The sequence below is a fragment of the Tarenaya hassleriana genome, unplaced genomic scaffold, assembly GCF_000463585.1.
Source record: "Tarenaya hassleriana unplaced genomic scaffold, ASM46358v1 Cleome8, whole genome shotgun sequence".
Classification (NCBI taxonomy): domain Eukaryota; kingdom Viridiplantae; phylum Streptophyta; class Magnoliopsida; order Brassicales; family Cleomaceae; genus Tarenaya; species Tarenaya hassleriana.
In genome coordinates this window covers 1,200,685-1,224,158 of record NW_010970490.1, presented here as the reverse complement: position 1 = coordinate 1,224,158, position 23,474 = coordinate 1,200,685, and the positions used below count along the sequence as shown (strand labels likewise).

Here is a 23,474-nt window from a genome sequence, read left to right as displayed (position 1 = left end):
CCCCCTCTTTTACCATTTTTATACATTGACCCCTACGTTTTGTAGCCTCCTTGTTGAAGTTTCTTTGGACATTTTAACCCTTTTTCTGCATTTTTAATGTGAAACAGCATGAAAAGGGCTTTCATGAATGGATCCTTGAGTCGAATATGTCGAATAAAACCGTATCAAGATCGGCTAAAATTTGTGATGAACAATGAAAACGAGACATTGATAGGTTGTAAGATATGCCACCAATATCATCCTTGGCCAAATACGTTCAACAAAGCACATTGAATTACAAAACAGAAAAAAACAAACCAGGAATATAAAACCCATATAGAATATTACATATTTCAAAATAAATGCTTAGAGATTATATATATTTATGTAGCAAACATTTATGTATATGAGGAGAGAGCGAAACTCAACATGATGCTTTATAGATGATTGTAGGCAAAAACATGGAAGAAGATTGGCCAAAAGGGGCATGAGAACCGAAGGGGACAATTTCGCACGGCTTCTCGCTCATCATGTAGATCCCTTTTTTACATTGAGATCATCATCCTACATTCATCGATATATTCATAAGAACATCGTCGTGTTATATATGTCTCTTAATACCGAATCCACAAAATTTTATTTTCAGGGGAACTAATAAAAGCTTCACTCGAGGGCTCTAAATGAACATCTAAACGATCAAATCGGTCTATGAAGTTATACTTAATTGATCGAACCGACTCATAAATATATCGTTATACATAACCATAAGATGTGAAAGTAATATAAATGTCTTAAAAGACCAGCAGTTGAACCGAATTTTATAGAAAATAATGAGCATGAAAACTTACGCTGCAGCCGTAATTAGCTATGGCAAGAGGCATGCATCATCTTGCATAATTAACGTGATAATGTGCCATGGATGAGAGAACACCTACCAAGAGATGTGGAAGAACCCTAAACAAAATCAACAGACCCTTAAAAAATCTATAATCTACGTAACTCTCGCTTATATCATCTATGCATGTTAGTTTTTTGTACATTTTCATCACCGCATGATTAAGATAGATCATATATTCAGTAGTTGCTGTAACGTGTATGGCATATTTCTTAACACACGCATATGATTATATATATGATATCGAGGGTCCAATAATTATAAATATACACAAATATGTGCAAACTTTTCCAAACCTGGTGGAAATACATATTCTCGAAGGTACACACGTAGGGATGGATGGTTCATGCATGCAAAGCGCATATATATAGGTATAGAATGTATGTAGTATATACAACAGCGTAAGAGAAATTGGAAAAAAGGGCCTAAAAACTAAAAAGAAATTAATCAAACTAACGCCTAATTATTTCCCTTATTATGCCCTTACAAAGTCCATGCATTGAATATTATCTATGTTATTTCAGTATCATGTCCATGCAATTGAATCTTTCTAACAAAAGGCAATAAAGGGAAAGAAAACAATTGGATTAGACTTGGTTGCATTGATCGATGATCGTAGAGAGACTCCCAAGCATACATAGGGTTTGCCTATAGTGAAATTTTGCAAAACGGAGATTTAAAGAGCACCAAAGCACGGGATAAAACATTGAAATATTATGTGTTTCTGTTCGGAAAGAACCTTTGATTAACCATACTGTTTTCAGTTATTTGTCATTTTGTTTAGGTTCGAAATTTTAAAAAAAAATGGCAAAAAGAGAGGTTCATGTCTTTGCTTGACCATCTGTGAATATGGGGCACAAAATCTACCAAGGAGACACATTATTATATAATTAGATAAAAGCTCATCGCATTCGAAGAGCAAATTATTGTACACAACAGTGATGCCCGTGCCTGTTCATGTTCATGTATATATATGCGACACATATATAGGAAGAGTTAAACCACCTCAAGTAATATATATCGTCATCTATTAATCGATTCCAGAACATGAAAGGAAGCAGTTAAATCCAATCTTATTGTCAATCTTGATTGATTGATTGATTAGTTCCTCTGAGAGAGAACAAAGAACCTTGCCCTTGAAAATCTTTGATTACTAAGAAAGCCGATCGTCTACTAAACCCAGACCCATTATCAAGTTTAATCTAACCAAGAATCAAAAGATGAAGTGCTTACCGTACGTAGCTGATATTAATTATCGAATTTAGGGTTTGATATACATGGCCATTATCTACTACGATCGACGATTCCTTGCCCAAGCTGGTTTTGAATCTAAGTTTCATAACTAGTTCTAATCAAGATGAGGACAAGAACCCAGTCGATATATATCCTACATACGTATACTCGTGCATATATATATGCAGTTGCAGATCCAAGAATATCTTGATCAGACTATAGTCAAACAGACTAAGATATGAATCTATGAAACATGTGAACAGTGCACCCTAGTACGTCAGATTAGTCGGGCCAAAGATCTGGATATCTTCGTTACAAAAGAAAGACACAAAGAAAAGGCAGCGAAAGGAGAAAGTTACCATGGAGATAGAAGCCGGGCAGGATTCAAGATTCGACGAGACGCCAAATCTAAGAGAAGTGGAACGCGGGGGAAGAAGAAGAAGAAGAGTCATGATCCTTTGTCGGTGTCGGCTTCTTCTTCTTTTTCTTGTAGGGGATGCCTCTTGCCTTGGCTTGACACTCTCTGACCTCCCTGAGAAAAACCCTGATCGCTCCACTCGCGAAAGGGTTCGTCTCTGGTGAGCCTCCGTTCTCCTCGTAGGCCGCTCTAAGGCGGCCTATGAGGGCGTCGAGGCTCCCCCAGGCCTGCCTGAGAGGGCAAATGCATGGCGCTGGTGGCTCGGGCTGGCCATAGAACATGCAGCCAGGGGCATGGACCTTGGTCTTGCCGAACTGATCCAAGTAACGGAGAAAATCAAGAACATGGTTGCAGTTGCATTGAGACAAAGGAACTGGTGGTCTCTGGTTCTTGAGGTACTGTCCGAACGTGTTCCAGTCCCGCCTCTTCTGTGACTCGTACCGACTCGGTGTCACCGATTGCTGTTCTCCCGATCCCGATCCCTCCATCAAGCTCTTTCCTCTTTGTCCTGGGGATGACATCTCCAATGACGACGACGACGATGATGATCAAGTAGTGTTCTTGAAGAGATATCGGATCAAGAGTGAGAGAAGGGTTTCAATTTTTGCGGGTGAGGGGTTTGCTAAATCAGGCAATAAAAAATGGAGGTTGAGTGAGTTTGATGTGAGGTGAAACAAACAGGAACCATTGGAGAGAGAGAGAGAGAGAGGATGGTGATGATGAAGTTCACGTCAGAGAGGACATGTTATGGGGCCTATATAAACTTGCTTTCCTTCTCCCCTTCTCTTTTTTCTTTTCAACATCCTTTTTCAATTTCATTCTTGTAATATATTCTCAATTCTGTTGTTTACATTGATGAAATTCATCTCAAAAGGAAAATATTAAACTCTATTTCGTTTTTCCTGGTCATTCGTACCATTCACCCACACAATTTCATAGATATTTCGAAATAATTATAGTAATAAATTCCATTGTTTTTTAAGACATTGTTAAAGAAAGATTAAGACACTTATTCACCTACTCATAAATCTTCAAAAATAGGATTTTAGTTCATAATTTTCGAGGAAAAAATAAGTATTGTTCAATATTGCTTAGGTTACAACATTTTAAAAATTAAATACTGAAAAAAAAAACTAGAATTCGAATTATACAAATTTTATCAATGATGGAATATATTTTGTGTCTTAATTATGCGAGTAAACAAATTTATGTACCAAAACCTAATAAAATTAATAATTGTTTTAAGTTGCTTAATCTCATAAAATTTATGTATGCGTTACACGTTTTCCTTCTCTTATACACACACACACACACACACAAGGTATACCATAGTTTTAAATTGTGCATTTTCCATGTAAATTTCTTGAGACTGGCCCTTGTTTTTCCAAGACACATAGTACAATAATTGTCGTGAATTTTGTCAACAAAAAGCTGCATCCGTTTGTCATTAAAATCAAACAAAGCCTAATTTTCCGACTAATTAATCCTGCAATTTATTATATTATTTCATATTGAACAGTAGATAGTGATCAATTATTTCCGCATGTTATTTTATAGGAAAACTAGGGTTTTCTTCATCTATTTTTTTTTTTACTTTTATTTTATTTTTGGCTTTTGACGGAATCCATGGAAAACTAGGTTATGACTCACGAACCACTATATTTACCTAGTTAATTAAATCGTATCTATGATATGGTGCCTTGTTATTGTTATATACATCAACACTGAGACTTATATCATGCTGACACGCGTACAATTTTTCAAGAAAAATATTATATGAATGTTGGTCTGACTAATATATATATATATATAGAGAGAGAGAGAGAGAGATCATATAAATTCTAAGTGTGACTAATATATATATATATATATATATAGAGAGAGAGAGAGAGAGAGATCATATAAATTCTAAGTGTGGCAAAGGAATTATTCATATTTTTAATGCATTACTGTACTGTAACGGGGGTATAGTTATAGGTTCATGGATCGATACATATAATTATTTTCTCATTATACGAAACTTAGAATAAGGTCATCAATTATTTTGGAATATAAGCTCATATACAATTATTGGCATATGTGGATGGATATGATAAATGGTACGAATCAAAATTCTCAGATGCCATGATTCAAAAGAGGGAGAAAACCTCATAGTTACGTCATATTTTGGAGAACGACAGATTACCTATACGGGGCCCACTATATATCCTACGTGGAGAAAATCCCGCTTGTATTTTGGAGCGTCTCATACGCGAAATTTATCATTTTTCTAATTTAATATTTGGCTTGGTATAATCTACTCGGACCATTCATAAATAAGACTTGTTTCTAATATAAATATAAAATTGAAGTTGTAATTTGTAATTTTTTAATATATATATATATATATATATATATATATTGGTATAGTCTATAGAGTGATGTCATTTCATATAATAGAATTTGTTACCACGATTTCCTAATTTAAAAAAATTGTATTTAACCTAAATTATTAAAAAAAAAACGATGGGAAACAAGTTGGGGGTTTACTGTTAAAGATTCTGAATGAGGTAAATTATATTTGGTGAGCTTTTAGACTTAGTCAGTCATTTCTTTCCTTTTATATCCACTCCTATTTGACCATTGCATCATAAATTAATGGCGTCCTTTCTCTAATCTCTACTCAATCATTTATTTCTTTTTTTTTATAATTCTATAAGATTGATTGGAAAAGAATTAAAAACTGTTAATTGGGTTTTAAAAAAAGATTATTCCAAAATTAGAACTTTTCAATTCTTTAGGCTTCGTAATTTGAATTTATTTTATTAATTAATTTAAATTAAGTTTCTTAAATAGAAAAATATATTACTACACATATTTTCAACAAATAATGGTTTGAGAGTCCAAGCCTTAATCTCAATAACAATACATATCTTAAAAAAGAATTCTTTAAATTTTATTAACTCAACTTATTATTTTTCTAAACTAATGGTGTTATTATTTAGCAATTTATTAGATATATATATATATACACACACACACAAAACTGATTGAGATGAAATCATTGCAAAGGGCGTGTCATCAACGATGAATGATGAAAGAGTGGATGCTGAAATGATTGCTTCATTACGGTACATAGAATTCGATTGGCTGATAAACTATTTTTCTTCCTCTAGAGATTAATGTATAATTATATTTGTTATAATAAAGAGCAAACTCCTGCTCTTTTTTTTTTTGGCATGTTGTGAATCGACTTCATCCTTGCACAAAGGTTCAATGTATCCGAAAATATTATTTTTCACGTGTTACAAATTCGCATTAAAAGACCTACATTATCACATTTTAAATTTTGTCTATTCTTCTCAATATATCAAACATATTTTTTCTCTCATTTCTTAAAAATTAGACCTAAAAATTAGGGTTTAACTAAAATGAAAGTGAAAATAATATCCAATAAATTCAAAAAAAAAAACAGAATATGAAATATAAACTTGGAATGATTAGAATTACGACACCCTATTTGGTTTGATTTAATAAAATAAAATTTTAGATTTTTTCTTATTTGAATCATTAAAAATATATTTTTTCCTCTAAATAAATAATGAGCCTATGAAATCAGAATCTAATGGATCTAAGATATCTATGTTTCAAACAAGTGAAACATTCGCCCCCATGTCCACGTACGTCTTTCTTTAATCCTCTGAAATTTTATATATGTCTCCCAAACATGTGGCATGTTTTAGCTCAGCCTAGGCTCGGAGCCCAAAATCTAGTAGGCAATGTCGATTTTATATGCGATTGTAGAGATTATACGAATACACAGTTGGTCCGCCGGTTTATAACATGTTGTTTTAAATTTGATGTATCGGATTCGGTTTTAAACTTTGACGTTTTAAAGGAGATATATATAGATATATGTGTATATATATATATATTAGAGAGAGAGAGAGAGGGGGATGCGTGTGATGTGTACAAGCATATAATTAAACACCTCAATTATTGTTTTTGCCTTGTTTTCTTTGAAGAAGACGAACGGCGACAGATTCATTGGAAAGCAACCCCGCATTTCTCTCTCTCTCTCTCTCTCTCTCTCTCTCTCTCTCTCTCTCTCTCTCTCTCTCTCTCTAGAGGAAGTCTCTACAAGTCTAAGTGATTAATCATGGAGTTATAAGAGTTATATACATTCACCATCTTACAAATTATTTCGAATCAAAACGGGAAATACATGGTTAAAGTCAAGTTTGATCAACGTATACATTCGCCCACGTGATTAATGCTAATGTTAGAATTTATCTTGTATTTGTGGTTGTGGTTATGGTTGTTGTATCAAGAATTTATTTATTTTATTATAAAAGAGTAAGAGGTGAAGATATAAAGATCAGGATAAAGATGGATTAATCTTGGAGAAAATAAAATAAAGTGTGTTAAGAAATAAGCGACTTATATATGTATCGAATATAAAATTTTCGCGTATTTTGTATATTTTTTCTTTAACTTTAAAATTCATTTGTATTTTATTTTTTTCAGTGTCCAACGTACAATAGATATATATGTATATTACTATAAATGGTCGCGGCTTTTTAGAAGAGCAGGTATACTACAAATGGGTGGGAACGTACAAGGGTCATCAATATTTCCATTTGTCAATGAACTGAGCTCTTCTATGTACACACACACACACATATATATATATATATAAGTATATGTATGTATATGTGTGTGTGTGTGTGTCGTGAAGTGTTCTAGGGTTTTTCGCTTTTGTCAAGTAGTGTACGGTATCTTTTGCCTTTAAACGTGGCTCGTCTTTTCGCCCCCACAATGTAAGAACCTTTCTTCTCTCCAGAGGACACCACCGTTTCCATCTCTCGTTAGAATTCAAAATACTCTCGTATTCGTATATGCACATGTTATACACATATTTCTACGTACACATGGCGTTTGACTTATGTGTATGTATAGATATGTATGTATGGTGAATTTATGGGGCGAAGGCGAAAAGTTCGCTCCTGGCTCATATGATACGTACGTCTAGATTTCAATACCGTATAAAAATCCGGCTCTTTTTAAAAAAAAAACCATTTTTGATTTTTCAGCCTTTGTGTTAATTGGGAATATCATTTGTCATTGTCAAAATGAATTCTCTGGTTTTAATTAATTTTTTTTTTATGAATACAGATTAAAAATAAAACAAGCTCTCTAATATCCAAAACAAAAGGAGACTGCAGAAATCTAATGACAGTACCATTGGAGCACGAGTAATATATTCCGGCGATATATTTATTATGCCATATATTTTCATATATATGAATATATATATATTGCCAGAAAAATCTGAATGATTTTAGATTAAAAAAAAATTGGATAACCCTGAAACTGAAATGTATTCCATTAGAAATAAACAAATGAACAAATTATATGATATTATAGGAGAACGTAATTTTTCAATAAAACAGACATAAAAACTGGTGAGGTGGGCTGCTATTAATTCGATTGATTTTATTGTAGAGCAACATAAATGCATTTGGAGTAAGCTTAAATGGTCTTTTCGACATATAGATATATATATATATATAACATTTATGTGCATGCATAAATTGGGGATTCCATAGATTAGAATCCAATATATATGTGCAGAAGAGAAAAAGGAAACAGTAGATAAACTTGTCGTTATTACAACCACATGAAATTATTGAGAAATGTATATACAATGTGTATAAGATTATATATCTCTAAAACAAATGACTTATCAACAATAAGTTGAAGCCCTTATATAATGCTGATACATAAGGGAGAACGATAAAAATTCAAGTTTAGCAAAAATTGCAATTGAATTTATAAAGGTTGTGAACATGTTTTTTTATTACAAGTATATAAATCTCTTTTAGGTTTGGGACTTTTGTAACAATTGTAACTAGGTGACCATTTCAGGACTTTTTTGTAAGACTATACATAATTGATAACCTTTTCAAAATATATAATTCTGTAAAAAAACAAAATGTACTAAATTGTTTGGGTCTTGAAGACTGTAATTTTCAAGATAGCATTGTTTCTAGTTGGCTTTTCAAATTCTCAAACAACATCTTTTCATAATTTCAAATTTTTATCCACATTTTAAAATTCGAATGGTTGTCCCATTTTTACAATATATTTTGACTACATTATACGAAAATATTATGTATTATATATATATGGGTTTTTATGTAGATCATCAACTTAGCAAAACTAAAGTTTTGAGCTATATTAGCAAGGAATCTAGAACTATTGAACACGACTTCGTAATTAAATCATATGCTCACAAAAATTTCACCTCATGTGATGTCACCTTAATAAGATTTGTGTCAAATTTCATTTAGAATAAATTTTCAAATCATATCTATCAAACGACAGCTGTAAATCGAATTTTTTTTTGAAACGTTACACCTAAAAAAGAACATTTTTATCAAAAAAAAATTGATTAAACCTCGGATAAATGAATAATAAGCGGAAAAAAAGGAATCTGTAAGCAAAAGAACCATCTTTGACAAAGAAAGGAAAAGAGCCCTAGGAACATATTCAAGTGAAAACAGCCGAGGTAACCACAGGAGGAGGAGCGAGTAGGTGTATCTATATCTCTATATATGTGTGGATGTATATATATCTCTATATATGTGTGGAGAAAGGGAATAGGGGCTTGCCGACTAAGAAAAGGACAAAAGAGGTCAAAATCAGAAGGTGAAGAATTAGTGGGGCCTAATTGAAATGCACATAAAAATAGGGGCGTGTCTCGTGAGTGCCCTTCATTCCGAATATTTTCCTCTTCGCATTCAACCTTTTCGAGACTCGTCCCTTAACCGCACCTTAACCTCACCCCCACAAATCTTTTCCTTGCTCCCCTTTTTGTTGATAGCTAAGTCTCTCTCTCTCTCTCTCTCTCTCTCTCTCTCTCTCTCTCTCTCCCTCTCTCTCTCCCCCTCCCCATCCAATTTACAAAACTCTCTTAATTAATGTTGAAAATGGTTGTATATATTTTATTTTTGTTATCTGTAATGTTATAACTAACTCGATATGAAAAAAAAAACTAATCCCGCAATTTATAACTATTCCTTGAATTTATTTTTGTTGTGCGCGGTTGCCGAATGATTTGTTTTATCATATGTATATCCTTCTATATATTATTAATGTGGATGAAACCCTAAAGTTTAAGATGTTAATATATACTCCCTCTGTTCCCCCGTTCGTGAATAATTAACGTTGTATATTTTTTCACACTTTTAAGAAACTATATAAAAAAAAAATCATATATATCCTCATTAAATTATTTCTCATTAATACTCTATTCAAATTTGGTCATTAAAATCAAGGGTAAAATTTTAAATTTTTTAAAAATCAGATAGAAATCTAAAACGATATCTATTAAGCAACAAAATATATTCTCTTAAACGTCATCTTCTCAAGAAACGGGGAGAGTATATATTAAAAATATTTTTAATAAATTTCGAGTTACTTAATATTCCATTGTCGACATGAAACCCTAAAGTTTAAGATGTTTATATATATATATATATTAAGAATATTTTTAATAAAATTTGAGTTACTTAATATCCCGTCGTCGACATGAAAAATAGCCGATTAATTTACTTGTCTTTATATGTGCTTTATTGTGGGGGCATTGCGAAATGCCTCAAGGGGAAGTCAGTCGTCTCCCTTTATACAAATAATTGTTCTTAATTAGTTCTCCCACTTTCCCTCGTCTTCCATCACTTGTGCCCTTTTCTTTTTTTGCTGATTTGATTTTTGATATCTTAAATTTAATTGCAACAATTACACGATAATTTACAGTTGGTTTTTGATTGATTGAAAGGCAGATTAACGCCTTTCGGAAAAGAAATCTTAATCATTCATCCCATGTGTTAGGTTTTCGTAAAAGCTTTGAACAAGTTTTAACTCCTCCTTTCGAAATTGCATGTAATCTCACTAAAATTAGTTTAAATAATTTAATTTAGTTTGCATAAATTTGATTAAAAAATTTATTACTAATGTTTTCGTTTGTGCTTCAACAAACGTCGTATGTTATTGTAATGCATTCTATTGTTTTCGTAATACCAGCGTGTTGGTAATCCTTCACTATATATATATATATATATATCATTTTGAATTTTATAAATTCAAAACTTAAATTATTACAGTTATTGAACTACAAAAGAATTGAGTGATCAAATCTCTTAGAGGAGATATTAGTATATGTGTATCCCAGTTTCTATTATATATCTAACGTTAAATAATATATTATGCCGGAAAATGTCATATTATTATTACCCAACAAAAACTTGCAAAATAGATAATTCGGTGTTCATATTTGATATTCTAAACAATAAATATATTATTACTATTAACGAAATCTCATATTATATTCGAATCATTATGATAAAAACCTATAAAAAAGGAAATATAATAATATTAATATGGAAAACCTAAGAATATAAAAACAAATGAGATGTGGTGTGTATTTTTCAAATTTCATAATGTGCAAACCCCGAAATCACGAAATAAGAAATTGTTAATTTGCTTTGCGATCTCTGAAAAACCCGTAGTTTTCCTTTTCAACACTTTTCATTCCGTGTATTTGTTTTTAGTAATTCGATATGGATCCGACGTGACCCGACCCGGCCCATTTCATGTTTTATAAACGAGCTTACACAAATTGGGCCCAATGGGCCTGACTTTTGGTACAGGGAAGACTCGGGTAAACAAAAATAATTAAGTATATATTTGGGTTTGGGCTTTTGTCGTCGTGACACTTAAATTTGGTCGGTCCAATACAAACTCTATCTCTACGGTTCGAGTTGGTGTCGGTTCAGTCCAATATATCGGGCCCTTGCATATCTGAATTGTCGTATTCCTATTATATTGTATGCATGGAAGAATAATTACTAAAATTGAATATAGTTACCATGTTTCGGAAATAGAAATAAAAAGTCTCTATCGTGGGCAGATTAATTGGATGCAGAGATTATATTTCCCTATTAAACCAAATATGTAATTCTGTCTGCATCATAACGAATAATAATCTTAAAGCTACAAATCCAAACTTTATTTGCAATTTGCAGGTTTTAATGGAAGAACAGTAAGCATATAAGAATATATTCCGACACGAATATATATATATATATATATATATATATAATAACGTTTCATTCAAAGTAAGCACAAGTGGGTCGAGGGGAGAGAACATGTGGTTGGACCTCAACGAGTGTATTGATGTAATGGTCGCATCGCATCTTTCTCGTGGGATTTAATTATCGTGCAAAAAACGTCACGTACGTACGAATAATATCATTTTCCATACGGACATTTCAGTTTATATGTATTTTTTTTTTCAAATCTTATTATTATTTGATTTTTTTTTTTTTTGAAATGTCACAACAAGAGACAACGAATCGTGGGTCGCGGAGATTTACGTAAAGGAGTTAAAATGAGAGAGCGATGTCTTCTTCATGCACAATATTGTTTTGTTACGTGCACCTTTTTTTGGTCCGTCTTTTGAGTAAACTTAAAAGTCCGAATATTAATAAACCTCTTGGCCTTTCATATATCCCAAAGCCCAAAAATAAATCCCGACATTATGATATATATATACACACACACACATACAAAAAGGAATATATGAATTTTGAACTTTGTATTTGTATATGAATAGATGTTAGAATCGAACAATAGTATACAACTTCGTATATTAATTTGTGTTGAATTGAATAGTTAGAGAATAATCGCACATATATATTTAATTGCACATTTATACATATACAGTGCTTGCTTTGTTATTATAATATACGAAATGTGAATCCGGGAAAAAGCTTAATTGGAGAATATAACAATAGAAGGAATCCAATCATTAGAATAGAATCTTTATTTGGTGAATTGCTTTTCAGCATCGGAATCAACTAAGATTATATATCTCTCTATATATATATTATATATATATATAGTGAGAGAGAGAGAGAGAGAGAGAGTCAAAGTTTAAAGCTGAAATTTATGTCTTTTTCCACAATTCTTGGGCATTTTTCTTTCCACCATTAGTTGTTTTCTTTTTTTTTTCTCCCCCATTTTTGTGTGGTATTTTACGTTTTCATGTATTATATATAATATTCTAAATTTACATTCAAATCGGGTTTACAAATAAAATGAAAATTGTATTGTTGAAACCGATAATACAAAATTATATAGATAGATTTCTTGGTTGGTCAAGCAATCATTATGAAACATATAAAAATATATGTATAGAGAAAAAATGAGAAGAAATCTATAACAAAACATATATGCTTCGGCATAAAACGATACTCCATCAATCAAGTGCTAACCTTTTTCTTTTTTGGGATGGAACCATGTCCGCATATATCAAAGGTTCAGACTTTACATGATTTATTTATGTGGAGAATAAGTATGTTTATTTGTTTTTAATATATCAGTAATAAAATAGTTGTCCAACGTAGCATATTAATAAAGGATATAAAACTCATGCTATGTATATGCTTTGGCATATTCCACCTCCTCCCTCGTGAATTATCCCTCGTGCCGTTCCTTGTGCATGCTTCCGACACGTGTATACACGTTTCTATAAATTTTGATGAGTAGTAATAGTAATAATAAATATTTAGAAAATTGAAGACGAATTGGTGAGACCCTCTTCCTGAAACCACGGGACCTGCAGATTTGCAGTGAAACATTAACTCACTTCATACAGAAAGATCCATATATTTTGTCTTAGAATCTCGCTGTAGGTGTTTCCGTTAGATCATCTATTTCAATTTCCATATAACAGCGGAACAAAATAATATATGATAATGTAAAAAAGTAGATATATTTTTAAAAATAAATCATATTAATTAAATAGATATAAAGAAAAATAAAATATAAATACAAGCATTTAATAAATATAACAGTTTTAAACAGATTTAATTTCCATTTTTTTTGAAAAAATTCAATAAAAAATAACATAATCCGTTATAAAAATACAAGTTTCAAAATTTTTATTGAAAAAGATATGTACAAAGTTGAGTAGCCCTGCTTGAGCTTCAAGTTTGACGAAATCACTGGAACACAAATTAAATTACAGTAGCTTACTCTGTTTTTTCCCCCCCTGGACTTCTTGTATAGATCTTCTACGCCAAAAATCATATTAAATTATCTAAAAGCTTGGCTGCCTTACTAGTTAATAATAAAAATTAAAAATCTACAAATCTTGTAAATTTGTAAATTTTAGGAGGTTAAGTAATTTTAAAGAAATCTAAAAATATTATTTTTCACATGCATTAAATCTACAAATCATAAAGACACTTGACTTGGACGAAATTCTAGAACTTTGGGCCTATATAAATAAACCACAACTGCTGAACTGCATATTGACTCAGTTCTTACAAATTAATAAAGTCCCAAACTTTTTCTCCAATCTGTCCTGTTTTCATCTCTTTTTTTTCTTCCGTGAGTACCCTTTTCGTAGTTCTTCTTTGATGATTTGATCTTCTCTTATCCGTATCCGGGTTTCACGAGAATTTCACTCTTGTTTCCTTTTAATTTTTTCCTTCGATTTACTGCAATTATCCTTGTTGTTATATGGTTTTTAACTTTTAATCATACTGCTGAATCCATATTTATTGGACACTCCGTAATCTTCGCCGTTTGTTTCAATCTGAAACTCTGAGATTTAAAGGAAACCCGTTTGAGTTGGGAGAAGCAGTCTCTCTATAAATTGCAGTTGAGTTGAGTGAAACAGGTTCCGTAGAGATTCACGAGAAAAAAAAAAAAACAAGGTGTTGTAGGGTAACCATGGCTGCGAGAAATCTGGAGAAGATGGCTTCCATAGATGTCCAGCTGAGGCTTCTTGCTCCTGGGAAGGTGTCTGAAGACGACAAGCTCGTGGAGTTCGACGCTCTGTTGCTGGATCGCTTTCTGGATATTCTTCAAGACTTGCATGGCGAGGAAATCAGAGAATTCGTATGTTCTTTCTTCTCTTTTTTCAGTAATTCTCCTTTTCTTCATCGTTGTTGTTCATGCCGCCATTGCATGTCTCTCTGCCCTGCGGAGTTAAACGACAGAAATACGCAAAAAAGAATCGAAATCGAGATGGATTAGGGTTACGGGGTAGGAAGTATGAGGTGGGTTTGGGGATTTCTTTGTTGAATTTACCCCAAAGGGTCAATTTGGTGACTTGGGAAGAAGTGATTTCGGACATCTATCATAAGATCATGTTCCTGGATTTGATGTAATCTGGCTGTTACGATGATGTTTTCGCAAGTTTTGGTTTTCTGGGTTTTGTTCTCAGGAGTTTTTATAGAGTAGGAATGTCTAATTTCTGGATGTTCCACATTGTGCGTTCTGCATTGCATAGTTGTATTCTTCATTGTCCCAAGACCGTAGATGCTTATGGAACCAAAACAATAGCTCGTAAACTGTGTCTCGGTTCTGTCCGATTTAGGGTTTAGGGTTTTGGATGTAAAAATGTTTGACTTTTTTCAATCGGATATTTAGGGTTTAGTTCTGAAATCGGGTGTGTTCTTGTCCTGTGAAGGTTCAAGAATGCTACGAGGTTGCAGCTGAGTACGACGGGAAGCGGGACACGGAGAAGTTGGAGGAGCTCGGTAACATGCTGACGAGTCTTGACCCGGGGGATTCGATCGTGGTCACAAAGTCGTTCTCCAACATGCTTAGCTTGGCCAACTTGGCCGAGGAAGTCCAGATCGCATACCGGCGCAGGATCAAGAAACTCAAGAAAGGCGATTTTGCCGACGAGGCATCTGCCACTACGGAATCAGACATCGAAGAGACTCTCAAGAGGCTTTTGCAGTTGAAGAAATCCCCCGAAGAGGTCTTCGATGCTCTCAAAAACCAAACCGTCGATTTGGTCCTAACGGCTCACCCGACTCAATCTGTTCGCCGGTCTTTGCTCCAAAAGTTTGGGAGGTTTGTTCTTGTCGCTGTCCAGTTTCTTGATATTTCTGAATCTGTTTAATATGCTACAGCGTTCACTTAAATCTGATTTCCCCCCATATGTTCCAGGATTCGTAATTGTTTGACACAGTTATATGCTAAGGACATTACTCCTGATGATAAACAAGAACTCGATGAAGCCCTGCAAAGAGAGGTACACTTTACGCAATCTCGTTATCGTATTTTTCCGTTGAAAAATTTGATGTCAGTAACATTCTTTTTCTCGGGTTGATGCCAGATTCAAGCTGCTTTCAGGACAGACGAGATACGGAGAACTCCTCCGACTCCGCAGGATGAAATGAGGGCAGGGATGAGCTACTTCCACGAGACCATCTGGAAAGGCGTTCCGAAGTTCCTGCGACGTGTCGACACCGCACTGAAGAATATCGGGATCGACGAACGCGTTCCTTACAACGCCCCTCTGATCCAATTCTCGTCTTGGATGGGCGGTGATCGTGATGGTACTATTTCTTCTCTGAAACGATCTGCAATTTTTTCGGATTTCTCCTTCTTTTGCTTGCTCGATTGTCCGGATTATTGAATTATTCTGGAATTACGTGTTTCAGGAAACCCGAGAGTAACTCCCGAAGTTACGAGAGACGTATGCTTATTAGCCAGAATGATGGCTGCTAACCTCTACTTCTCTCAGATAGAGGATCTTATGTTCGAGGTATTAAATGATGATATAATATCTCATCACATCATTCTCTTTCCGCCCTCCATTTTCGAGGAAGCATGTAGAGATCGATCTTAAAAAACGTTCGGTTTTCTGTGCCGTGTTTGCAGCTGTCAATGTGGCGCTGCAACGAGGAACTTCGTATCCGTGCGGAAGAACTTCAAAGCTCCTCGAAGAGGGATGCAAAGCATTACATAGGTTACCTTCTTGCTAGCTTCTTGTGTGTATTCATCACTCGAAACCCGAGATTTTACATGTTTGTCTGATGATAATGTCGGCCGGGTGCAGAATTCTGGAAGCAGATTCCGCCCACTGAACCATACCGAGTAGTTCTCGGGGATGTGAGGGACAAGTTGTACAACACGCGCGAGCATGCACGCCAGTTACTGTCAAATGGAGTTTCAGACATTCCCGACAACGCAGTTTTCACAAATGTGGATCAGGTTCGTCCTGTTCTATCAACTGTTTTTCGAGAATTTTAACTTCTGTTCTTGATTTCTTGTCTGAACCAACTGACTTGATTCTGTTTTTTTCGTCGTCCTGAAGTTCCTTGAGCCGCTTGAGCTCTGTTACAGGTCTCTGTGCGACTGCGGTGACCGATCAATTGCTGACGGAAGCCTCCTCGACTTTTTACGTCAAGTCTCCACCTTCGGGCTGGCACTTGTGAAATTGGATATCCGACAGGAATCCGACCGACACACAGATGTCTTGGATGCTATTACAAAGCACTTAGAGATTGGATCCTACAAGGAATGGTCAGAGGAAAAGAAACAGGAATGGCTCTTGTCCGAGCTCAGTGGGAAACGCCCTCTCTTTGGCCGTGATCTTCCCAAAACCGAAGAAATCGCCGACGTCTTGGACACATTCCATGTCATCTCAGAGCTTCCTCCCGATAGTTTCGGTGCCTATATAATCTCGATGGCGACTGCCCCGTCTGATGTACTCGCTGTCGAGCTCTTGCAGCGAGAATGTAGGATAACTCATCCCCTGAGAGTTGTCCCGTTGTTCGAGAAGCTTGCTGATCTAGAAAACGCTCCGGCCTCAGTTGCCCGTCTCTTCTCGATCGATTGGTATAGGAATCGGATCAACGGAAAACAAGAAGTCATGATAGGGTACTCGGATTCTGGCAAAGACGCAGGCCGTCTCTCTGCAGCCTGGCAGCTGTACAAAACACAAGAAGAACTCGTGAAGGTCGCGAAAGAATTCGGTGTGAAGCTGACGATGTTCCACGGAAGAGGAGGGACGGTGGGAAGAGGAGGCGGACCGACCCACCTCGCCATTCTTTCCCAACCTCCGGACACGATTCACGGGTCGCTGAGGGTTACAGTCCAGGGCGAAGTCATAGAACAGTCGTTTGGAGAAGAGCATTTGTGTTTCAGGACCCTCCAGCGTTTCACGGCTGCAACGCTCGAGCACGGGATGCACCCTCCGGTCTCACCCAAGCCCGAGTGGCGGGTACTCATGGACGAGATGGCTGTCATCGCCACCCGGGAATACCGTTCCGTCGTCTTCGAGGAGCCACGTTTCGTCGAATACTTCCGACTGGTGAGAGATTCTCCTTATTCACCCTTTACCCTACCTTGTAATATAACTGATGTGACATAACCTAATGTCTCCTCTACTATAATGTTTCTCGGTTCGAGTGTGGTGCAGGCAACGCCAGAGCTCGAGTACGGTCGGATGAACATAGGGAGTAGGCCGTCGAAACGTAAGCCGAGTGGGGGGATCGAGTCACTCCGAGCGATCCCCTGGATATTTGCATGGACTCAGACAAGGTTCCACCTGCCAGTCTGGCTCGGCTTTGGAGCGGCGTTCAGACACGTGATCGAGAAAGACGTGAAGAATCTCCACATGCTGCAGGAGATGTACAACCATTGGCCGTTCTTCCGAGTGACTCTCGACTTAGTCGAAATGGTTTTCGCCAAGGGGGACCCCGGGATCGCGGCCTTGTACGACAAGCTCCTTGTCTCGGAAGAACTCCAACCGTTCGGACAGCAGCTCCGCTCAAACTACGAAGCGACCAAACGCCTCCTACTCCAGGTACGTCCTGTCCGAACAGCTCCACCATTTTTTTTTTGTGGGAACAGAAGCTCTGAAACGACGGGGGAATGGTTGTGCAGGTGGCGGGACATAAGGATATACTGGAAGGAGACCCGTACCTGAGGCAAAGGCTGAGGCTGAGGGATCCGTACATAACGACGCTGAACGTGTGCCAGGCATACACGCTGAAGCAGATAAGGGATTCGAGCTTCCACGTGAAGGTGAGGCCGCACCTGTCGAGGGAGTACACGGAGTCGAGCAAGCCGGCGGCCGAGCTCGTCAGGCTGAACCCTAAGAGCGAGTACGCACCTGGCCTCGAAGACACTGTCATCCTCACCATGAAGGGAATCGCCGCCGGCATGCAGAACACCGGCTGAAGTCGCTTTTTACTTTCTTTCTCTTCCTTTTGTATTATTCTAAGACTCTCTCTCTCTCTATCGAACCTGCTGACGTGTGGTCTACGTCTGGAGTGTTTATATTGAATTATTAATAGATACGAATGGTTTCCCTTTTATTATTCTGTTAAAGAAATTTTATATCTATACTTTATACGATCAGGAATATATTTTGCCTCCGGTGAATAAATGGATATGTTGAATAATGTAATTGGACCGTGCGTAATGGATGACGTGTCAATATGTGATTGGGTAGTTGCGTGGGGCCCATGGTCACAACTAATCATCTGAGTTTTACTAAATCTTCATTAGACCGAAAACTCGCGTTAATTACAGTTTTGTCCCTGGCGACTCAAAGATCCGTCTTCGGTCTCTCCCTCGACCAAGCGAACAAAAAACAGCGATCGCAAGACTTCTTTTCGAGAAAAGACAGTCTCGAATCAGTCGAAGAGTCTTCAAAGTTGTATTTTTTTTTGTTTCCGCTTGAAGAGATCGGTCATGGATTCGTCCAAAGAACGTGAAAATTTCGTCTACGTCGCTAAGGTCGCTGAGCAGGCTGAGCGCTACGAAGGTAAGGTTTTTTCTCTCTGGAGCTCTTTGAATTCTCCTGATCAGTTACTTGTGCAGTTTTCCAGCTCGGTTTCGTGTCTGATTTTGCTGAATTTTCGGTCTGATTCGTGGGTTCCTTCGATCACTTTGTTTGATCGTCGAAAGTCGATGGTCTGGTTTTCTATTGCTTGATTGTAAGAGAGGGCTTTTCCTTTTCCGACCTTCTCGGCCAGATGTTGACTTATGAAGACTCGATTTTTCTAGTTGGGTATCTGAAATGTGAACGCTTGTTCGGGATTTTTGACAGAAATGGTGGACGCGGTGAAGAAGGTTGCGAAACTGAACGTTGATCTGACAGTGGAGGAGAGGAACTTGCTGTCTGTCGGTTACAAGAACGTGATTGGTGCCCGTAGAGCGTCATGGAGGATTCTCTCGTCGATCGAGCAGAAGGAAACAGCGAAGGGAAATGAAGTTAACGTTAAGAGGATCAAAGAATATATGCAGAAGGTTGAATCAGAGCTTACGAACATTTGCAGTGATATTATGTCTGTGTTAGATGATCATCTGATTCCCTCAGCTGCTACTGGTGAATCCACTGTTTTCTTCTATAAGATGTAAGGGACGTTTTTTTGTATGCTTTACATGATATATACCCGTTTTTTCGGAACATTATGCTAAGTTTTTTTAATATGGTAATAATGTATCTGAAGATTCTTGGGTGTGCAGGAAAGGAGACTATTACCGTTATCTTGCGGAATTCAAATCAGGCAACGAGAAGAAAGAAGCTGGTGATCAGTCCATGAAAGGTTATGAGGTATTCTCTATTAACTCTTTGATTCCGTGCATATCTTTTTTAGATTTAGCTTCTTGTGATCATCTAATGTTCTCTCTCACAAGAACCATTAGAATGCTGCACCTCCCTCTTGTTCTGTCTTTGCAACTTCTTGTTATTGCTGCTTCAATTTTCGGCTGTTCTTGTTCTTTGCAGACTGCTACCAGCTCTGCTGAGGCCGAACTGCCACCTACTCACCCTATCCGATTGGGTTTGGCTTTGAATTTCTCCGTCTTCTACTACGAGATCATGAACTCACCTGAAAGGTTCAGAATCAGCTGGTTATTTCTGCAGAAATGAATCCTGTTTTCGGGTGTTATTTGACATGAAAGTGCCTTTTTTTTTTTGTGTCTTCAGGGCCTGCCACCTTGCGAAGCAGGCGTTTGATGAAGCTATCTCAGAGCTGGACACTCTTAATGAGGAATCCTACAAAGACAGCACATTGATTATGCAGCTCCTTAGGGACAATCTGACATTATGGACCTCTGACATCCCAGAAGATGGAGGTGATAATCATTCAGGACCTAAGCAAGCTGTTAAACTGTGATGGTTTGATTCTGTTTTTAAAACCAGCTTAGTGGTCGGCGTCTGTTTCTGCTGTTGTTGTCTTTATATGCATGGTCTTGTTGCTGTGGTTATTGGTTATGGTCATCGTCGCTTCTTCTGCATGGTTCTGTCGGGTTAATATCTTGCTCAAGATACGGATGTTTGTTGATGAACAGAGTGTGTGAAATGACATATATATAACTGCAACTGCAAATTCCCACATCCCCACATATAAACCAACCGTTGAAATCTTGCAAGCTCTTTGTTTTACCAGTTTTGCTGTGGTGATGGATGTTTAATAATGATGATGATGTAAATTGGGTGTGCAGCAGAAGACGGGCCGAAGGCGAATGGCACAGCAAAAGTTGGTGCAGGTGGAGATGATGATGCAGAGGTAAGCTAAGAGATTCGAAACACAAACCGTAGTTTTGCCATGAAAAAGACTCTGTTGCTCTTATTATCTCTCTATCTTCTTTCTGCAGTGATGAAGAAGGATGATGAATGCGAGTGAAGTGAATCAGTGAAATTTAGGGTTTTAACTTTCCATTGTTCTCTGGGATTATGTACTTTATCATCTTGTGTCTTGGGTTTGAACCATTACCATTACTTACATTCTATGGTAAGCGCAGCTTCATTCCTGTGGTCATAATCTGTTGATCTAGATTCCTTGCGTGTCACGTCTCCTTATCCTCTTCTGTTTTTAATCCGATGAATCCGAGCATTGTGGTAAGAACAACAATGGTCGGCCTGTTTCCATTCAGAGACCGTGCATGATCCCATGAAGGTTCTTTACTTGTCAGTTGTCGCTGGTGAGATTTGTATATTCCGGTTTCGAATTCGAATGAAGGATGCCATCAACTGGGTTTTCCAGTCCGTGAAAAATCAAACCCTTAATCTGATTAACGCCATTTTAGATGATGTTCATCATCATATTGTTCTTGGAGAGAATATAAATTGCCCACGCAAAGATGCTTGCAGAAAAAATCTATATATTTATTTATTGGTACCTCTTTTTTTTTTTGTGAAGAAGGGAATTTAAAATATTTAATCCAATCCCTACAAAAGCAAAAATCGTGGAGTAGACAGAATGATTCGGTTCCACTCTTATGTTATATACAGTTTTCGCCTCAAATGCATGCACCGACCGACGACTCCGTACTATACGGCATTATATTAAATTAAATAAATATACAATCACCGGTTTCGCATTTCTTAAAATAACATTCCCAAATGGACAATTCGTCGAATGCGAACAGCTCCTTTCATAAAATCTCTCATCACTTTTTTTTTTATAAAAAAAAAAACGAATTTATATGACCGATCTATGTCGCAATTGGAGCCTAAGACAAGAATATCGAATCATCAGTGAAGAAAACATAATGTTGGGACTAAAATTTTAAAATTAAAACAATATAGAGAGAGAGAGAGAGGCTATAAGATGAAGTGCCTAACCGATTCCTCAAGCGAATGGTGGCTCGGACAAACCATATCCTTAACCCTGTCCCCGTTCTTGTAAATCTTGAATGTCGGAACCTTCCTTACACTCTCCGCCTTCGCCACCGCCATATTCTCCTCCACGTCCACCTACATTGCTCGAACCAAAAATCATCCTTAGATTCTACTTCGCATATGTATTATGCCCATTTTCAAAATTTCCCATCTTTTATTGGGTGAAAGATGGATTTTTTTTTCTTCACATTTTGTTAGAAAATGAAATTGGAAGGCAAAAGGGTATTGTAAATATGGGTATAAAGTTAACGCCTTTGAAGGTGCGCTTTTACCTTGAAAAAATGTACTAACGGATAGCGGACGCATAAGGTGTTGATGAATGGAGATATTTCTTCACACTGCTGGTTTGATGCTGATTTGAAGTGAAACACCGACACCCCTGCAAGCATAAAAAAAAAAAACAAAGGTTAAGAAGAAGATCAAGACGATATCGATCTTCAGACAAGTTCGGTCGGGTTTAAAACGTTACCCGGAAGTGATGCCGCTGTCTTATATTTATCCAAACTCGAGATTTCCTCGACTTCGCTATTGAATCCAACGCTTTTAGCTTCGTGAGAGCTTTTCATCATCTCGTTCTTCGCCCTCTGTAATGACTCCGCAACCTCTCTATCTCCCGGGAGTTCCCTTCTCAACACCTCGTATTCTCTGGCCGCTTCCTCCCACCGACCAAGCTGAATAGTTTAACCATATCAAGGAAACATAACTCACATTGTCATTCTATTCAATGTCATGGACAAAACCCGATCGAAATGAACGAGCTCTGAACTCACCTTTCCATATGACGCAGCCCTTCGTAGAAGAGCCTTGGTGTAATTAGGTTGGATTTTGAGAGCTTGGTTACAATCCTCAACAGATTTCTCCCACAAACCAAGCTTGGACCAACATGCTGCTCTGTTGCAGTACAGAACCGAGTTGAAAGCATCGTACTTTAGGCCTTCCCCGTAAGCCTCACATGCCTCCGAGTATCTCCCAGAACTGAAGAGCTCGTTTCCTCGGGTACGTGCCCTCACCACAGTCTTCACTACGTTTACCACCGACGATACATCATGATTGGTATGGTCGATCATCGCAGCTTTCTCTGCCTTTACAACCGCATTCTCAAATCTGCAATAAACCTATCATCCCCACTCACACACCAGGAAAAACCAAGACGCAAACTAGAAATCGGGCTTGCGGGTTATGCATTTTTGAAGCTCACCTTCCTAATGCCATATCGATTTGAGCCTGAACGCAGAGCACATAAGCTTCAGATAGCATACCGAAGAGCCTCGAAGGCAACTGAGGATGATAATCCAATCTGGGAAGGCTTGATAGGCACATATCCGAATCCTCTACTTGGTGGAGACGCAGAAAGGCTTCTGCTTTACAAGCAACGAGCTGAAATATCAACCGAGCAAAAACAGATTAAAGAAACCGGCTTTTTACGAGAATGAATTCAGCAAATTCGAAATGGAAAGAGT

At 36.8% G+C, this 23,474-nt stretch overlaps 4 protein-coding genes across 7 annotated transcripts in view; 2 read left to right on the top strand and 2 right to left on the bottom strand.

The window, feature by feature from the left end:
* Positions 1-213: 213 nt before the first annotated feature.
* On the bottom strand, positions 214-3,269 carry LOC104802256 (protein LIGHT-DEPENDENT SHORT HYPOCOTYLS 10-like). Of its 2 annotated transcripts, XR_770007.1 has the most exons (3): positions 2,467-3,269; positions 828-933; positions 214-543 (listed from the first exon to the last, which is right to left on the bottom strand). XR_770007.1 is itself a non-coding variant. In XM_010525760.1 (2 exons), exon 1 carries the CDS (start codon positions 3,044-3,046, stop codon positions 2,516-2,518), a length of 531 nt encoding a protein of 176 aa, XP_010524062.1. In that variant the 5' UTR covers positions 3,047-3,268; the 3' UTR covers positions 214-543; positions 2,467-2,515. The 2 variants fall into 2 exon arrangements, 1 of the variants encoding a protein (XP_010524062.1); XM_010525760.1 differs by lacking the exon at positions 828-933 and having other exon boundaries at positions 2,467-3,268.
* Positions 3,270-13,903: 10,634 nt separating this feature from the next.
* On the top strand, positions 13,904-18,697 carry LOC104802255 (phosphoenolpyruvate carboxylase 2). The gene is made up of 10 exons (XM_010525758.2): positions 13,904-14,474; positions 15,049-15,440; positions 15,537-15,621; positions 15,706-15,928; positions 16,034-16,137; positions 16,254-16,341; positions 16,432-16,586; positions 16,690-17,688; positions 17,797-18,183; positions 18,264-18,697. Exons 1-10 carry the CDS (start codon positions 14,307-14,309, stop codon positions 18,558-18,560), a joined length of 2,898 nt encoding a protein of 965 aa, XP_010524060.1. The 5' UTR covers positions 13,904-14,306; the 3' UTR covers positions 18,561-18,697.
* A 216-nt stretch (positions 18,698-18,913) lies between these two features.
* Positions 18,914-21,182, top strand: LOC104802254 (14-3-3-like protein B). Of its 3 annotated transcripts, none has more exons than XM_010525757.2 (7): positions 18,914-19,149; positions 19,435-19,741; positions 19,854-19,941; positions 20,116-20,225; positions 20,317-20,465; positions 20,838-20,899; positions 20,988-21,182. In XM_010525757.2, exons 1-7 carry the CDS (start codon positions 19,077-19,079, stop codon positions 20,988-20,990), a joined length of 792 nt encoding a protein of 263 aa, XP_010524059.1. In that variant the 5' UTR covers positions 18,914-19,076; the 3' UTR covers positions 20,991-21,182. The 3 variants fall into 3 exon arrangements, with proteins under 3 accessions (XP_010524059.1, XP_010524058.1, XP_010524057.1); XM_010525756.2 differs by having other exon boundaries at positions 20,835-20,899; XM_010525755.2 differs by lacking the exon at positions 20,988-21,182 and having other exon boundaries at positions 20,835-20,908.
* Positions 21,183-21,654: 472 nt separating this feature from the next.
* LOC104802253 (inactive TPR repeat-containing thioredoxin TTL3) overlaps positions 21,655-23,474 on the bottom strand; it is a 3,464-nt gene continuing 1,644 nt past the window's right edge. Inside the window, 5 exon segments of the mRNA XM_010525754.2 lie at positions 21,655-22,089; positions 22,287-22,393; positions 22,484-22,685; positions 22,785-23,118; positions 23,213-23,391. Coding sequence (XP_010524056.1) covers positions 21,937-22,089; positions 22,287-22,393; positions 22,484-22,685; positions 22,785-23,118; positions 23,213-23,391 — 975 coding nt within the window. The 3' untranslated portion in view covers positions 21,655-21,936.

Coding starts and splice junctions, on each gene's coding strand:
- LOC104802255 (XM_010525758.2), top strand. CDS start 14,307: ATGGCTGCGAGAAATCTGGAGAAGATGGCTTCCATAGATGTCCAGCTG. Junction 15,929..16,033: donor GATGGGCGGTGATCGTGATG/GTACTATTTCTT, acceptor TACGTGTTTCAG/GAAACCCGAGAGTAACTCCC. Junction 16,342..16,431: donor GGATGCAAAGCATTACATAG/GTTACCTTCTTG, acceptor GGCCGGGTGCAG/AATTCTGGAAGCAGATTCCG.
- LOC104802254 (XM_010525755.2), top strand. CDS start 19,077: ATGGATTCGTCCAAAGAACGTGAAAATTTCGTCTACGTCGCTAAGGTC. Junction 19,742..19,853: donor ACTGTTTTCTTCTATAAGAT/GTAAGGGACGTT, acceptor TTGGGTGTGCAG/GAAAGGAGACTATTACCGTT. Junction 20,466..20,834: donor TGACATCCCAGAAGATGGAG/GTGATAATCATT, acceptor TTGGGTGTGCAG/CAGAAGACGGGCCGAAGGCG.
- LOC104802256 (XM_010525760.1), bottom strand. CDS start 3,046: ATGTCATCCCCAGGACAAAGAGGAAAGAGCTTGATGGAGGGATCGGGA.